General features: G+C 35.3%; 1 protein-coding gene across 1 annotated transcript; it reads left to right on the top strand.

Annotated features, from left to right (window-relative positions):
- The first annotated feature begins 13,338 nt into the window (after positions 1-13,338).
- Positions 13,339-17,877, top strand: LOC114379224 (protein CNGC15c-like). Its single transcript, XM_028337844.1, has 8 exons — positions 13,339-13,656; positions 13,806-13,882; positions 14,089-14,635; positions 14,925-15,137; positions 15,387-15,685; positions 15,959-16,070; positions 16,433-16,669; positions 17,167-17,877. The coding sequence occupies exons 2-8, from the start codon at positions 13,854-13,856 to the stop codon at positions 17,806-17,808; spliced, it is 2,079 nt and encodes a 692-aa protein (XP_028193645.1). The 5' UTR covers positions 13,339-13,656; positions 13,806-13,853; the 3' UTR covers positions 17,809-17,877.
- Positions 17,878-18,103: the final 226 nt, after the last annotated feature.

Below are 18,103 nucleotides of genomic sequence, written 5' to 3'. Positions count from 1 at the left end.
GACAAAATTAAATTTTTCTTAAGGCCTTTATAATAACAATATTACAATTTGAACTTAAGACATCATGGAAACTTAATGTTTTGTACTTGTACAACAACAACCAATCCATCAACAAGAAGGGAATGTGTGAGCCACACTTGCAATCAGATTTGGAATGAAACCATAGGAATTGGACCAAACCTTGCTGCTAATGAGGCTACCAAGGTCTGGCAGAATGTCACAACTATTACCCTTGCCAACAACAGACATCCTATTTAAAATGAAAATAAATTTGAACATGAGTAAATTCTAGCTTCATAAGTGATGAACATATATTTTATTTCTTTTTTTGGTAAAGACAACAAATATTATGTACCAGAGACAATTCTACTAAAATCAGATAGGACCAATATGTGTCGACTCTACCTGACCATTTTTATCTCTCTTTTTTAATAGAGAAGACTAAGATTTCAGAATTAGTACAACAATCAAAACCAATATGTTGTGTTTAATGCCATCCACCATACCATTTTTAAGAAACCTGAAAATCTGCAAATCTTTAATGCTTTGAGGTACAAGATCCACTTTTCTAGTTAATATCACCATGAGGACCAATGCCATCAAGTACCTAATTAGAAAGGGTCACCATTTAGTAGGTTCACTTTTTGCTAAATGAAATGTTAGAACATTACTAGGATATAAGAAAAAATTAAAGTAAGACTTACTGAGAGAGAACATGTGAAATGGTTGCACCTTTGATGCCCAATATTAAAGCTGTAGAAGATAAGCACTGGATCCAAAATGACATTCAATGCATACCTCGAAATTGAACAAAACCACATACATGGATGAACCAAGTTAAGGAAGATGTTGACAAATTAAAAAAAAAAACTATCTTCCATTAACCTTTTAATTGGATTTCCTTCTATTTTTCATTATGAATACACTTTAAAGCAATAAAAAAATTTATGCAAAAATCCTATAAATTTGACTAGCATGCTTTTAATTTATGCATTTTCATTCTTTCACACATTCTCTGTTTAGGCTTCATTTCAAAAGACAATATGGATCATTTGAACCTACGAATAACTTATAAATGACTTGTAGTGTCCTTGAATCCTTGAAAGATTCCTTTCATGGCCAAGGATAGAAGCACTACAAGAGCACCTAATGATCTCAATCTCTAGTATTTAATAGCAGGGTTTAGCATAGGAGAATCCTACACAAAGGAAAATCCTCGAAAGATTCCTTGCATGACCAAGGACAGAAGCACTACATTAGCACCTAATGATCTTAATCTCAAGTATTTAATAGCAGGGTTTGCCCTAGTAGAATCCTACACAAAGGAAAAATAGCTTCACTTTAGTATAAAAGATAAGAAAAATGCACTTTAGAAATAAAAGTTGAATAAGTGGTGGATGTTTTAGAAATAAAAGTTTTCTTTCCTGTTATTAATCTCTCTTTCTTTCTACTCGATCTACTCCCCTCTCTCCCTCTCCCTCTCACTCTCCAATGTCTACAACTCATTTTGTACTTTATGCTAAGTAATTTCTTTTAACATAAAAAACATAAAAGTCGTGATTTATTTAATTGTCATTTTTTAATTCGAAAGTATGGATTTATTTTACTCACAAAAATTTGAAAGAATGAATTAAAAAAGAGTGGGGGGGTTATCCTATGTAATATCATTCCATAAGCCAAAACTGATATTGTGTATGTTATTTTTTCTAACGAATAATAAATAAGTTCAAATATAAAATTGATTATATTTTTATATCTGAATGTTAATCTCTCAGGTGACAATATCACCACAGAGCCCTTAGGTTGTGTCACCTTGGCTCTATGTGTGGCAATACCACTTCCAACATTGGTCATTGTCCTCCTAAACTTGTGAACAATTGGCCTTCTTTTGTTGTTGTACAAAGCTATAAATCAAGGGTAATTAAGATCAAAGGATTGTCTTACACAATTGTAAGTTTTACCTCATGTAATGGTTAGGATTTGCTTTTGTGTGTACTTCAAAGCACATAGCAGAATAAGATAGTCCTGTGGAGTGGCATGATAACAACAACCTGATACAAGTGCTTTGTTGGGTTCCATTTGACCAGGTCCAATGGAAAGAGGGGAAGCATATTGAGAAGGGTAACCATAGTCCCTAATTGCATTTTATGTATTATCAAGAGGACTAGCTGTGGTGACTAGTGCAGACCTTATAGCAGTAGGACTCCATTGAGGTTGTACAACTTTCAAAAGAACAACAACACCAAAAGCATGAGGACAAGCCATGGATGTTCCAGACAACAACTTGTAGCACTGCATAACATCACATTAGTGCCAATTGTAGCTGCCGGTATTGTAGGAACATAAGCATTAAGCACATTAGAGCCAGATGCCATTATGTCAGGCTTGACCTAAGGTGCCTAAGTATGGCGTAGGGACGACTTTGGTTTGGTATCCAAGAACTTTATCCCTAAGACGACCTTGAAATCGTCTAGGGGCGCCATAGCCTACCTATTTGTGGCTCCATCTGGAAAACTGGAGCTTATATGGGTGCTTCAGGCAAACTAAGTCAACTGAAACTCCAACCGGCATAAGAAGAAATCGCAATAAAGCGTTTATTCATTTTTTTTTCTATACTCACTATGTAAACTCCACTACTTGCATTTAGTCTCGTATATATTCAACCCACTTGGAAGGCTATACCTTCTAATAGAGGGAAAGCGCGAAAGGATAAGAAAGGGATCGATCTTTCTCAATATAAAAAGTGAAATAGAGTGGTTCCTTGCCTATGAACTGCATTTTGTGTCTAACGATATAGATGCAGATCCTATAGGTTTCGGTTAGCCTCTCTGGTCACCTTTCAATCGATATGCCCTAGAACCAGGAATGAGAGATATCTCTCTTTGGTCAATGAGGGATTCTTACCCTATTTGCCAATCCCAGGTCGAAGAAAAAAGGGTATACAGAATCCCTAGCTTTGGCTCTCCCGAGAGACTAGCCCAGTCCATCGATTCAGGTGCTGGTAAACGTAGGATATTTGACATTGGCAACTACGTCAACCAATGGTTGCTAAAGCCTCTTCATGATTGGTTAATGAAAGCTTTATAAACTTTGCCCATGGATGGGACTGATAATCAAGTCTCACCCTTGGACCTTTTGGTTGGAGCGGAACATGTCTCATCTTATGATTTAAAATCTGCCACAGATGGGTGGCCGATTAATCTACAAGGAGACATTTTGGCCTTCCTATTTGGATCAGAAGTGGAAGGTTTCGTAACCTCCATGCTTTCTTTATCCTGATTTGAAGTGCCATTCTGCAGGGCCCCTTACCATAAAGGTGGTTGGGGTGATCCTGTAGAATATCCGTTCGCTCGTGGTAGACCCGTTGTCTCTTTTGAGACAGGGCAGCCATTGGGTTATCTGTCATCTTGGCCTCTCTTCACACTGAGTCACCATTTAGTGCTTCAGTCTTGTGCAGAGAAGGTGTATCCGGGCAGATATTTTGACAGGTACGCTATCCTAGGCGATGACATATGTATCACTGATAGGAAGATTGCGTCCATATATCATCAGGTCGTGACAAATCTTGGTGTAGATCTATCTATACCTAAGTCTCTTGTCTCCAATTCTGGTGGTGCTGAATTTTCAAAGTGTTTTAGGTGTCATAATTTGAGTGTGGATTTCTTAAGATGGAAAGCCTGCCGAAGACTTCTAGGAAAGGAAAGAGAGGAAGGTGAGTAACTAGGGCTTACGTGGAAACTAAAATCGTAGATCGTTTGGCTGGATCAATTATTCGTTTTATGAACACTTTAGTTTAGTGTCACCATACTTCAAGCATCGAAAAGTAGGTTTTTCGGCATTCAAATAAGCCAATTAATCGACCTTGAATGTGACATAGATAGTGTTGAGATTCATTCATAGGCTGCCCAAATATTAGCCTTCAAGAGCCCTCCTTTTTAGGGCATCTGAGGAGTAAGGCCCTCACGAAGGCGGGAACTTGTCTTTAACGGGATTTTTTATTTTCCTGCAAACAAAAGAAAGATTGAAAGACCAGTGACAGCTACGGCTAATGCTATTGTTACCTCCTCCTTTTTGGATAGCAATGATATAATATGCCTTCTGTTTTCAAGGTTGTTATCACTTACTTGCTAGAGTAAGGAAGACATTGCACTTTTTAAACCTTACCTTACCAAAGTAAAGTATCAAGCTGTCTTTGCTTTGCCAGCGGATTCCAATTCTGTTGTGCCCAAACCATTCTTGGCTTTACAACTGCAGCGCCTACGATTGTTGATGAGCTTTCTTCCATTTATATGGTAATGCGGTGATTACAAAATTCTGTTGCACTAATGTGGATCATAAGCAAAAAAGAGAATTACTGAGACTCCCAGGTGCGTATCTGGTCAACAACCTACAGGAATAGCTGGATGTTCTATTTCGAAATCCATAAATGAAATGACTGGTGGTACCTGTAAAGTTACTAAATGTATCGTCTTTGGATTATTCTTTTTGTCCGAAAGTCTTCTTCGTCTTCTGCTGGAACTATTTTCTCTAAAGGTAGTGAAGTGAGCCGAGGACATGAAATGAAAGAGATTAAGAAGGGAAGGCGGAAGCTAAGGCATTAGGATAGGAATGACATGGATAAGAACTAGACAACTTCACTCCTGGCTTTTCAACTAACTGGTCAGGAGAGTTTACTTATGACTTCCTCAGGACTGCAATAGGGCTTGCTTAGTCACCTCCTTAACTCGTAGAATGCTTGAAAACTATCTTAACTGATCTGATTGTGACTTGCTTTCCAAAACCAAAACAAGATAACTCAAAGACTTGATCACGGGATTTGACTTCCTGCAAACATGGACTTTGACAGTAACTATTGGGTGCCATCCCGGGGCTTCTCAGGGGGATTACGGGCTCTTGGGGAAACAAACTCTTGTGATCTTCGTATCCTCCTCCCCCATTTGTGGCTTTCCCAGTTACAAGGATTACACCTTGTCAAGGCTTTATTCTCAACATAATGTTTCATCGTCCTCGAGTCGGTTTAGCAAGACAAGTAGTTCGAGTCTACTTTTCTGTTCAAGGGGGAAGAAAGCCAAAGCTCTCTTTCCAGAATCACAAAAGAATACATCCCATAAAGGTGTTTACTATGATTCTTAGTCGAATGAATGAGTCCTTTATATTGGTCCTATCGGCAATTCTCTGCTCACGAACAACCACATGGGATTCGCCTTTCTTACGTCTACTAAAAGGAATCAATGTCAGCTACTGCTGGGTACCTGTCAAAGATTGACGAATGTGAATTAATATAGTATGTTTGAAAGGGACTAAGCCATCTCATTGAAGACGATTACTTCGATTGTCTCGAGAAAAGATAAAGAGTATAAGGAATAGGACAAGTTGCCCTAAGGTAAGTTACTTCTTGCTTGACCATTAATTCTTTGCATATGGGCAAATTACTGTTTAATAGTATCTAAAACTACTACCCGTGTGTGAGTTGTCAGCCTATCGATATCCAATATCAACAGGGGATGCTATTTGGTCCATGTCTTATTAGCGAAAGGGGTAGCTTTTCGTAATCCGACAATAAAGAAGGGAGAGACTCGCCCTAACCCGAGTGCCCGAGCGATAGAAATATAACTTATTTGTCTTTAATTTAATACAAAAAGACAGATGATAGGAACTAGCAATCCTTCCACTGGAAGCGAAGCATACTGTTAGGTGGGACTCCCTTTCGAGTAAGCTACGGTCTCTCCTTTTACGTATTCGTTTCGACATGGATTTGATACCGGATTACCTTACCGGCTTAAAGAAAAAAAGCACTACTCTACTGGTTCACACCAACGTCTAAAGAAATGCCAATCGGTCAATTCATACGCGGCAAGACACCTTTCGTTTACGCACTAGAAGAGAAGCTTATAAAGCCAGCACAACTAAAGAAGGCCTTACTTTCCCTTTGAAAGTGGCTTCGTGAGTTTTTGATACTGAATACCAAGCCTCTTTCATTATTCCCCTTAATAAATCCTTCCTTATTGTAGGTGAAGGACATCTTGATGACTTAAAGTTAATAGCTGGTGTCGGTTATAATAAGCAAATTTTTGTTGAAATTTGATGGTGGTTGTTGGCTTCTTATGGCTTTTTCCATACTTCATCACAAATGGTGTATCCTTTGTAATGATTACAATAGTTGGACAGCTCACACTTCCTATTTCATTTAATAAAGGATAATTATAGCTAAACATTGTCCCTAACAAACTGGTTTTATTAACCAACCTCATTTGCCTAAACATCAACTTAGGGTCTAGCTCTAAATCACATATAATGATCCCTTTTCTGGCCAATTTGGATAACAACTTTATTGAATTACATGCTGATATAATCCTATTGTAGATAAGTGAAAGGTTTTCCACTAACGCATTTGCTGCAAACAGGGTCCAACCAATATTGGTTTGCCCATTTCCAAGAATTACAGTACCAAATGTGTGATCTATGGTACTTACCTCACCATCTAAGTTGCTGATGCAATTTTGGGCTTTGACTTGAGTACATATGATTTCATTGATGACTTTCCTTGTTATGTCATGGATGTTGTGGATTTGTAACAACAATTGTGATAAACATGACACCAGGTGGAAAGTGAATATCATCTGTCAAAGCAAGAAGGATGAAGGGGTTTATTTCTCTTCTTACATCTGCAGCTTGTGAGTGGCTTTTGATATTTTTGTTGCAACTCGATGCCTTGCTATCATATATGCTCACCAAGTTTGGGAGGTATGGCCAACTGCAAATGCCTTGCTTGTTGAGTTCTACGGTTGATCATATGTTACGCCTTGAAAGGCCAGAGTTGTATGACAACCTATTTTGCAACAATCAAAAATCAGAAATATCATCTCTGATTTTTTGTCATATTCATGGTGAGCTAGCAGATGGGCATAGGATGCGTGTTAATCTAAATTTGTCAATCACCGCAAAGACCAAAAAATTTGCAAAAACTCAAAGATTGTTGGTGGGGAAATTTGGCTTGCTTCTTCGTGGTTTTGGTTTGACAAGTCCAAGACTAAGCAAAGATTTGTTTTTTTGGCTCTAAGATGCAAGACTATGTACAAGACAATGTACTTGTTTTGGTAAGCTTTGGAAGTCAGATCAGAACTCCCAAACATGTATCCACCTAAAATCACATGAGAGAGCTGTTCTTAAGCCACATATTCGTTTGCCATGTGCAATGAGGCAAAGCCGTTTAAATCACCAGGATAACTTGAACAAAATGAGGGATAAATTTCTTGGGTCAGAGGGAAAAAGCAGTCCAAGTTCCTATGTGTTGTTGTCTAATATTTATGCCAATTTGGGCATGTGGGACAATCTAAAGACAATTAGGATAGAAATCAAAGAAAGGCAATTAAAGAAAATTCCATGTTGTAGTTGGATTGAACAGGGAGGAATCGTTCACCAGTTCTCTGTACAAGATAGGACACATCCTTAGGCTACTGACATTTATTCTTTGTTAAGTACCTTATAAATTCCTATTGAGAAGCTAATCTATTATGGGATATTGTATGAGTTGGGAACTCGTGCAATGTGCATGAAAAGTGGAAAACATAGTTGTATTAACATGTAGTGGTGATGCAACAATTTTCCAAGACCAAGGTCTGTTCGGATATGGCTTATGCATCCAAAATAGTAATGGTGCTTCTGATTTGGCAAAAACAAATTGTAGAATGGGATCCCCTTATGCCAATGAAGCTGAAACACATGCATTGGCTGAAGCTCTTTATTCATATAGGAGTTGAATTATCAACATGCTATAATAGACCTAGACAACTAGTACATGCTTGATAATGTTAATAGCAACAATGCCAATCTGTCTGAATTTGGACTTGTGTTGCAGAATTGTACACAAGTTCTTTTTTAAGCCCCTGCTAAGTTCTCATAATTGGTCAAGGCATTTACTGATGAACCTATGCAATACTTGTAGATAATTGGTTACAAGTATTAGTTACTAAGCTAGTACTACCTAATCCTCACATGTAACCAGCAATTATGCTTCTAACAATGAAAGTCATTATTAGACATGACAATCATAATGGAAAATGGTAGGGAAGCCCAAAAGACAGGAAACTTCCACAACCACATCAACATGTCACTGTCTAACTTAAGCATGCTTGCATAAAAGGTAGATGTTGCCTATTTGAAATGTAAAACTGAAAATGTTAAAAGAATAGTGAAAAAAAATCATTGTTCATGACTAAGATACTAAGATAGCAAGGTAGCTCCACTATCAAAAAGGTTATGTAGTAGTACTATATATTATGTGAATGCCACTTTAGTATTCTACAACCTGATCCAATTGGAAAGGTCTAAGTTGTAGGCATCCCTTTTGGTTTAATTTAATTTCACCTTAAAGACTCATTCATTCTTCTGCTGGTGAAAAGACATGATAAAAAACACAAAATGGTCCCAAAAGTTATGGGCCCAACAAAGGCATGGGTCTTGAAGACTCAAGTGTAAGTAAGAGTTATTTCCATAATAAATCCAACCCAAAGTTTTTGTTGGGCAGCAGTTTTAGGCATTGATAGTGGCAAGTCACTTTCTCTAAGAGATACAAGTTCATCACATGCCAACAACAATGAGAAAGGGACATGGATATGATGTGCTAGGAGAAATGCCAATCTTTGGTTACTCTACTTCGATTGTCACTTTGTTTTTCTATTGTTTCTACATCAGCTTAGGTTGTGGGGGACTAGAGTTCACACATAATGCATGTTCATGATATTCATCCTTCCACTATATATGGCTATTAGATTGAAAATTATAGAAATCATATATAGTTGCATCTTTCACTAAATCTAAAACCATAGGTTCTCCAATTAATTAATGAAACACGTAACAATATTTACTTGGTATATATACAACAATAAGTTGATCTAGCAAACAAAAATTGAAAGGGTATACTTAGGTTAACTTAATAGATTAAACTACCAAACATGATTTCTAACTTTATAAGTGTACAAGTTGCAGCAGCCAAACAATACACTCATCCCCTTTCAAAATGTGCCTTATTTTTTTTTATCTTTGCTCTTTGAATGACCAATTATGAGCCTCACAAGAAAAAAGAAAGGGATAAAATGCAATTTTTCCTTTTGCCCTACATTTAGGATAAAGGGGATGAGCAAAAGTTCTATAAATAAACAGAAAGCAAATTAATCAAAAAAATAACTCTTTGTACTTACATATTACAACAGACCTTTGATCTGTATGTGATGTACCGAGGTTATAATCACTTACATAATTTGAACTGAGTCAAGGCTATTACAAGACATCTAATGATGAATGTCCAATTTTGTGAGAGATATGGGGTTCAATTTTCAAAACAACCATGACGATAAAATATGGACATAGCTTAATGACCTAAAATCACTCTCCCAATGTTTGCAACAACACCAACATTGTAACAACATAAATGTAAGAATTTATGGCTAAGTGTAAGATAATGTAGATAAGGATCCTTTTCATTGCTTAGGCATGATGATTATTAGGTAAAAAATTATGCAATAATTAACTCAAACCCAAGTTTGACACATCTAGCCGACACAACTTCATATTGATGCTGACAAACTACATTTCTTGTGGGATAAAGATGCTACTAAACTAGGAATATGATGATTAATTGTTGTATTTTATAGTGTTTTTTGTTTGTTTTTTCTTTGAAGATTCGTGTATCTTGTGTAATAGCTAAACAAAATTTTTCATTAAAAGTAGACAAAGTGGATAAGAAAAACCTATGGAATCTAACCCAAACTTTTTGTTGGGCCAATGTTAACCATTGATAGTGGCAAGGGATTTCGGCAAACATCTACAACTTCATGACATGCAAACAAGAGAAAGAAGGGGACATGGACAACATGTGCTAGGACAAATGGCAATGGCTGATAACTCTGGTTTCTCTGTTTCTTTCTACTTCCTTTTGTCTTCCTCATTGCATTTTATACTTTGCGGTCAAGTAAGCACTACAGTACCATGACCACATTGCCTTATATGATTTCTACATCAGCTTTCTGTGGGGGACTAGAGCTTTGATGTTGTTTTTAATCTATCACATGCATTGTACAAATGCCAACAGTGTATTCGAAAAAGGAATTTCTACTAAGTAGATTTAGGGTTTAAACAAACACAAATTCATAATATGATAAACACCGAAATGAGGGAGCACGAACACACAAGAAATTAAATTTAGGAGCATGAATCAAATATTGGTACTTACTGAATGACGACTGGAGGTAGCTGGAAGCAATACAGGCCACGGTGGAGTGAAGGAGAATGCGCTAGTTGTCGAGACCGAGTAAAGAACAGAATGAGAATGCCAAATGACGACGGAGCTTCCGGCACACTTTCGAGGTCATGACAGAGTGAAGGAAGTGACGACGAAGCTTATGGCACACTGCGTAAGTCACCAGAAAATGCACACGTAACAAGCCATAGTAGTCAACTTCGAAAGTGAAAATAAAATTGAAATTAAAATCGCATGACTTCAAAGATGGGTCATTAAAAAACTGTAGTAGTCTGCTTATGAACAAAGACGATTTTTTTATAAAAACGCCTTCATAACATTCACATCAAAGGCGGTTTTATAAAAACCTTCGTTAACGCTTTAACATAATTAGTTTTAATTTCAACAATGTCACTGCATGTTTTACTACAACGGTTGTTTGATAATCGATGTAGATGCGATGATTTTGAATCATCATTATGTAGTAGTGTTGTTCTCAAAACATTTTAGAAAACGCTTTGAACAGTTAAAAAAAATACTTTGAATAGTGAAAAAATAATATATAAAATGTTGTAAGGACGAAAAAAAAACGTATTTTATGGGAACTAAAACAAAAAAATATTAAATTGTAAGAATGAAACATTTTAAACCTTTATATATATATATATATATATACACACGTGTTAAGCTGACATTTTCCAACTTAGTTTATATGAAATGTAAGAATGTGTAGTTATTTGGAGAACTTGTTTAGTAAAGTTTTAAGAGTTATTGGATTGTAGAAACGATGAGATACTTAAATTTTAAATTATGTAAAATAGATATAAATAATGTATAAATTATAATAGTAGATCCCATATTAAAAAACCCAAAAAGTAAAGAAAAAAATTGAATTGCTAGGATAAAATGACCTTGTAAATGTGCATGTTTGCATGAGGGAAAGGTTCCTCCAAACACGTAATTAGTATTGAGACTAAACTAACAAGATGGTTGGCACCGGATGCAGAGTGTCTGCAGTTATTTATTTATTTGTATATATGAAGATAGAAATGCAAACACGTGGGGTGACAACACTCGTGCATAAAAAAATCTTGGCAAATCCTTGGGATGGGTCCTCTAGCATGGATCCAGTCTGTACTTAATGAGTTTATCAATTTGATACATCTACCGAACGGAAGGTACAACTGATTGCACTTTCATTAAATGTTGTCACAAGGGCTGCTTGTCAACCCTTTCTACCCTACATCTAGGGAACAAATCTGGCGACACTATTTGTTGGGACCTTGGGGGAATAATAATTTCTCGGATGCTTATCTTTATAACAAATATTAATTGATGTCATTAGGACATTAATTATTAGATTGTGAAAATTATATTATTCATCATTAATTTTATTTTTTTTATAATTTATATAATAAATATTCTCACATTTTAATTTTTTAATCAATATCTAAAAAACCATTGATTAGTAAGATCTTATTATTATTGAAGTTTTTGCTTGGTTATTAAGTGTTTCTTAACAATTTTTCTTTAATTTGATAATATATCGATTTTTTTCTGGATTTCTTGCAAGACTCTTTTTAGTTCACTACATTTGTTGAATTATTATTTTTATTTTCATATAAGTGAATCCAATAGAACAAGTTTATGTGACATATTAGTTAAAAAAAAATCAAAATCAAGTCACATTTTTTTTTAAAATATCATTATTGTTTTGAAAGAATATTTTGAATCACCTTAAAAAGAGTTAGAAGGATTATTTAGCTCACTTTAAAAAGATAGAGAATAAATTAAAATTTTAAAAATATATGATAAAAATATATATTTTTTAACCTTTAATTTATAATTTATAATAACATCTCTACTAAAAACTTAGGTTGAAATTATTTTCATGCAAACTATTTTGGGCTATTGTGGATGAGTAGAAGTAGAAAAAGAGAGAGGAGTTTGAAAGCATTGATTGAGGCAACAACCTGATCGAGCTGGGTCTGGGAGTGTGTGAGTTACAAGGATGGAACACGTGTCGAGATTCCGTAGCAGCGTATCTAGCGTAGTCAACTCCTCCTGGGATCATTCGCACATTAAAATACGTGAAAGAATAAACAATTCACTTCTCTCTCTCTCTCCAACGCCTGCATGGGTATGACCCCTACTGCCCTACTTACCCGCCGGACTAAGCTCTTCATATTTATTTATTTCACTTCCACTTATTTAGTCTTTTAAGATATTACAAGACACTATTGATTAATTTATGTCATTAAAAAAGTTTATTAACTTAATTATTAATATTAAATATGTTTATAAATATAATATTTTTTAAATTTATTCTTAATTATATTTAGAATTTATCTATTTTCTTCCATTTTCATTGGAAATAAAAAGATAATTTAAGATATTTTAATTAAAAATAATTAATACATGTGAGAGATAAAATAAAGTCTTATAATAAGGGAACAAAATTATTTCCTTATAGATAAAAACGGAAAAAAATACAGAATTATTGACATATCATAATATAGACATCATGTAAAAAATTATGAATAACTTAAATAAGGTTGTGATAAAGCATATTCTTTTCCCTTCCTCAATGTGAGATGCTTGCCAATTGCCACCATGTCAAACATCAAAGTCACTCCCAAAAAATAAAATAAAAAATGCATTCGTTTTCAGGGTTGTACATGTGTAGATGTTACCTTGCTTAAGGTTTATTTCTCTCAATAAAGTATGAAATAATTGATGACTTAATTATATTTTCAGTCATATATATATATATATATATATATATATATATATAATTATTGGGCACACATGAATATGTGATGTAAAATTATTTTAACTTGTATAATAATTTTCACCTTTGGTTAAAGTGGTGAATTTACAGTTTTGTTTAAAATGAAAAACTTTATCACTAATAATTTTATACATCTCGAGCATAATTGTCTCCTATGAATACATGTGATCTCTAAAAAAAATTATATAAACAATACTTAGCTACATGAAGTAAAATCCAGTTAGCCATTTCTACCGCATAAATGAATTAATCTTTCAGGACAGACCAGAAGCTATTTCCTCTTTAATTTCCCTTATAATTTGATAATTTTTCTTCAGAAGTATGTATGCAATTTTTTATAAATAAATCTCATTTTGACATGTTCCTTACTTTTAAGGGAAGGATGACAACTACAAGCAAATGAATATACTACTCTTCTCACTCTGCAACTAGTTCTGCATTGCCCGAACGACCCATTTGTTTTTCAACCCTCAAAGTGGTTTCTAGTTGGTCGGTGGTGGCAAATCAAGAAACAGGGTGGAAGAGCTGCAGATGTGAGAAGTTGTTTCAATGTGGCATGTCTTTGCTTGCAGCAGAGGGAACTGCTCGGGAATCTGTCTCACTTCACTTCCTTGTTGTTGGAATAACCGTAAGAAACCAAATCTATTGTTTGTTGGCATCTTTCTATGATTTTGATTATTTACAAATACTTATTTGCTGCAACTACTGTTGGTGCTTTTGGATATTCAATAAACATTTGATAAGAATACAAGTTTGAATGTTTAAATTCCTCCACAGATTCATAATTTTTTATTGAAGAGAGGTTGACACTTCTGGAAATTTTGTATGGCTTTTGGTAATTCAAGATCTGCAAGGTTCGTTTCCTTCATACTATCTTTCAAGTTTCAAGCTACTTAATATCGATGCTACTACTACTTCTAAGTTTAGACTATAGATAGATTGCTAAACTTCAATGCCATCCTTCAACAATGAAATTCATGCTTTGAGGTTGAGTTACTTGATAAATAGTTTTTTCTCACAATTTTAAGGTTTTAATTCCAAGTTTCATTTGGTATTTTAGGTTTGAAGATGATCCGGAGCTAGCAAAATTTCCTGTTACTAACGGTGACAATGGTGCTAAGATTAAATTCCACATTGATGGCACACAAATACCTGAGCCTAGTTCCAATATGGCTCCGAAAAAGGTGGCAGGGAAGTTCTTGAAAACTAGAATGCTGTCAAGAGTGTTCTCAGAAGACTATGGCAGAGTAAAACGAATAGTGTTAGATCCTAGGGGACAAACCATTCACCGATGGAACAAGATTTTCTTGGTAGCATGTTTAGTATCTTTGTTTGTGGACCCTTTGTTCTTTTATCTTCCAGTGGTTCGAGATGAAGTGTGCATTGATATTGGAATAACTCTTGAAGTTATCCTCACATTGGTAAGATCAGTGGTGGATGTCTTTTATGTGATTCAGATTTTGATGAAGTTTCGGACGGCTTTTGTTGCTCCTTCTTCAAGGGTTTTTGGGAGAGGAGAACTTGTTTTAGGGTATTATAAGATTGCATTTAGGTACCTCCGCAAGGGTTTCTGGTTAGACTTTGTTGCTGCCCTGCCCCTTCCTCAGGTGCCTTGTTGAAAATTTTCTTTCTTATCGCAACTTACTTTTTTAACACACTTTTTATTATTGGGTAGACTTTATTGAAAATTACAAAATCGTGGGTAAAGATCGTCAAATATGAAGTGAAAATTATTTAAATTTTGTGATTTCTAATAAATTTTAACCAATAATATAGAGTATGTTCAAAATAGTACGTTAGAAAGCATGATACTAGTATGTTATTAGCCTTTCTCTCGTAAGCATAAATATGGTAGTTTGACATGCTGAATGTGCCATTTTGTTATGTTGATTCCAGGTGTTAATTTGGATTGTTATCCCAACTCTTAGGGGTTCAACCATGGCAAACACAAAAAATGTCCTTCGCTTTTTCATCATTTTCCAATATATTCCGAGGCTACTTTTGATTTTTCCACTTTCATCACAAATTGTAAAAGCTACAGGGGTTGTGACAGAGACGGCATGGGCAGGGGCTGCTTACAACCTTATGCTTTACATGCTGGCTAGCCATGTAAGCAGATGAAATTAAAACTACATTTTCTTGATTGCTCCAAGCAGCTGAAGCTTTTTCCTTTTTCTTTTTTTTTTTTATCATGTTTATTAAAGAAAATTAAGTCTCACATTAAGATAAAAGGAGTTGATAGAAACAAAATTTTATTTTCTTTCGTGTGGTTCAACTTTAGCATAAGTTAACATTATACAACCAAATTTTAATTTTAATTTTAATTTTTGGTTTTTGAATGGGAAATATTCTAAAAAGATTTTAGGGGCTTGCTGGTACCTTCTATCAATCGAACGTCAAGAAGCATGCTGGAGAAGTGTATGTGATTTGGAGAAGTCATTTTGTCAATATGGATTCTTTGACTGCCACAGGGTTAAAGGTGCCCTCAGGGTCTCCTGGTTTATGGCAAGTAATATCACAAATTTATGCTCACCAAATGCAAACCATGACTTCTATCAGTTTGGTATATACGCTGATGCCGTGACTTCCAAAGTTACATCCTCGGCATTCTTCAATAAGTACTTCTTTTGCCTGTGGTGGGGCCTAAGGAATTTGAGGTAAGTGTTATGCAGCTTTTCTGCCTTGTTACCATCTTTTACACCTGAGTTAAGCATTAACAATCATATCATCACCTTGCTTTCTTCAAAACATCTTAATTTTAATCATTCGGTAAGCATCATTCAATCCAAGTGTCCCAAAGGCCAAAAGTGCAACTCACTTCTCTACAAAAACTGATAAAATGAGAATTATTTTTCTCTTTTCTTCTCTAACTGCTCATGACTCACTAGAATTATCCCTTTGGTTAATGCTTTTCTGATTGGAGGATGCAGTTCTTTGGGTCAAGGCCTTCTTACTAGCACATATGTTGGAGAAATAATGGTCGCCATTGTTGTTGCAACCCTCGGATTGGTTCTTTTTGCATTGCTGATTGGTAATATGCAGGTAATTAAAGTATGCATGTCGCTTTACCTTTGTTTGTCGATGTTAAAATGTACTAGTACCCATAATTCTATTGTTAGTGTTGGAGATCAGCGAGCACATGTGTGTGTAATGTAAAGTAGGAAGTTTCACATTAGAAAAATAAAGAATGATAAATGCATTTAACTTAAGCTTGTATGGATCAACACTAACTTGCTAGTACAATCCAATATTTATTTCATGCATTGGTCATACTCAAATCCAAGACCTAAGTCCACAATTGCTTGGAGAAAGTGACAAAACAAATTGAATTAATTTGAAAATGTTCCATCCTTCTAAATTGACATTAATAAGGCATATATGCTAATAGAAGTTGAATTTCGCAGACATATCTCCAATCAACTACTGTTCGCTTAGAAGAGTGGAGGGTGAAAAGAACTGATACAGAGCAATGGATGCATCACAGGCAACTACCTCCAGAGCTAAGAGAATCTGTGCGTAAATATGACCAATACAAATGGCTGGCTACACGAGGAGTAGATGAAGAAGCTCTTCTCAAAGGACTTCCCGTGGATCTTCGTAGAGACATCAAGCGCCACCTCTGTCTCGATCTAGTTCGAGGAGTAAGTCTCAAGAGACATCAAACTTTACAACAAAGTACTGCAATAATACATTTAATTAGGACGACCCACTTCTCAAAATTAAATCTTGCTTGCATATGATGTATAGAATTTAATTTAAATACACTCAATTAACAAAAAATATACTTATCGAATTGTTTCAACTTGTTAATTTTCACTAATCTTAAATACTTTCCCTTGAAAAATGAATTAATTTGAGCTTCATCATCCCTTTTCCTGTCCACAAAATAATAAGAACATTGGAGATAAGAATTCACTTTATTTTGTCAACTAATCATAAATTATCATTTATGGTAAGATGATGTACTTTTACAAATAATTATATTAAAGTTTTTATATAAAGTTATTTTTAATTAGTTAAGATGAATAGTACTAAAATTAAAGTTATTTATCTATTCAATATGAAGAAAAAAAAATTACCCTGATGAATATGATTTTAAGATAATTATTATATAAGTTGATGCATTAATTATTAACAGGTGCCATTATTTGATCAAATGGACGAGAGAATGCTGGATGCAATATGCGAGAGGCTAAAGCCTGCATTGTGCACTGAGGGCATGTTTCTGGTCCGCGAGGGTGATCCTGTGAACGAGATGCTATTCATAATCCGAGGCCATCTAGATTCTTACACCACCAACGGGGGCCGGGCCGGGTTCTTCAACTCGTGCTGCATTGGGCCTGGCGATTTCTGCGGGGAGGAGCTTCTAACATGGGCCTTGGACCCACGGCCCAGTGTGATACTCCCCTCATCCACTCGAACAGTGAAAGCCATCTCAGAAGTGGAGGCCTTTGCACTCATAGCAGAAGACCTCAAGTTCGTTGCGTCACAGTTTAGAAGACTACACAGCAAACAGCTCAGGCATAAGTTCAGGTTTTACTCGCACCAGTGGAGAACTTGGGCCGCGTGTTTCATTCAAGCTGCTTGGAGAAGGCACAAGAAAAGAAAGGAAGTGGCTGAACTAATTAGGGCAAGGGCAATTCATGTTAATGTTGTTGATGAGCCTCAAACTCAAACACCAACCTATGCTAAAAGGGTTGCCAGGAGTACTAGGACAGATTCTGGAGTTGTAAGCTCCTTGCAGAAGCCAGCAGAACCTGATTTCTCTGTTGTTGAATAGTCAATGTACATTACTAACATAATATAGTCTCTTTGTCAGTTACGTGTAATTTTTGTTTTCATGGTTTTAGAGATAGGGATTCTTGTCACAAATTGAGTAACTGTGCTTTATTATTAGAATGCATGCACGTGGAATCCGAGAAGCTAGCTTGCTGTGAATGATGACTAGCTACAAAAAAGTCTAAATTATATACTCTTCTTGTTATAAGACATTTTCAATTAATTTATATTTTTTTAAAAAATAATTAATTTAATTAATCGCATTAAGTTTATCAATTATTTGTATTATTATTTTA

Source organism: Glycine soja, chromosome 12, assembly GCF_004193775.1.
Source record: "Glycine soja cultivar W05 chromosome 12, ASM419377v2, whole genome shotgun sequence".
NCBI lineage: Eukaryota > Viridiplantae > Streptophyta > Magnoliopsida > Fabales > Fabaceae > Glycine > Glycine soja.
This window is presented reverse-complemented; position numbering and strand designations above follow the sequence as displayed.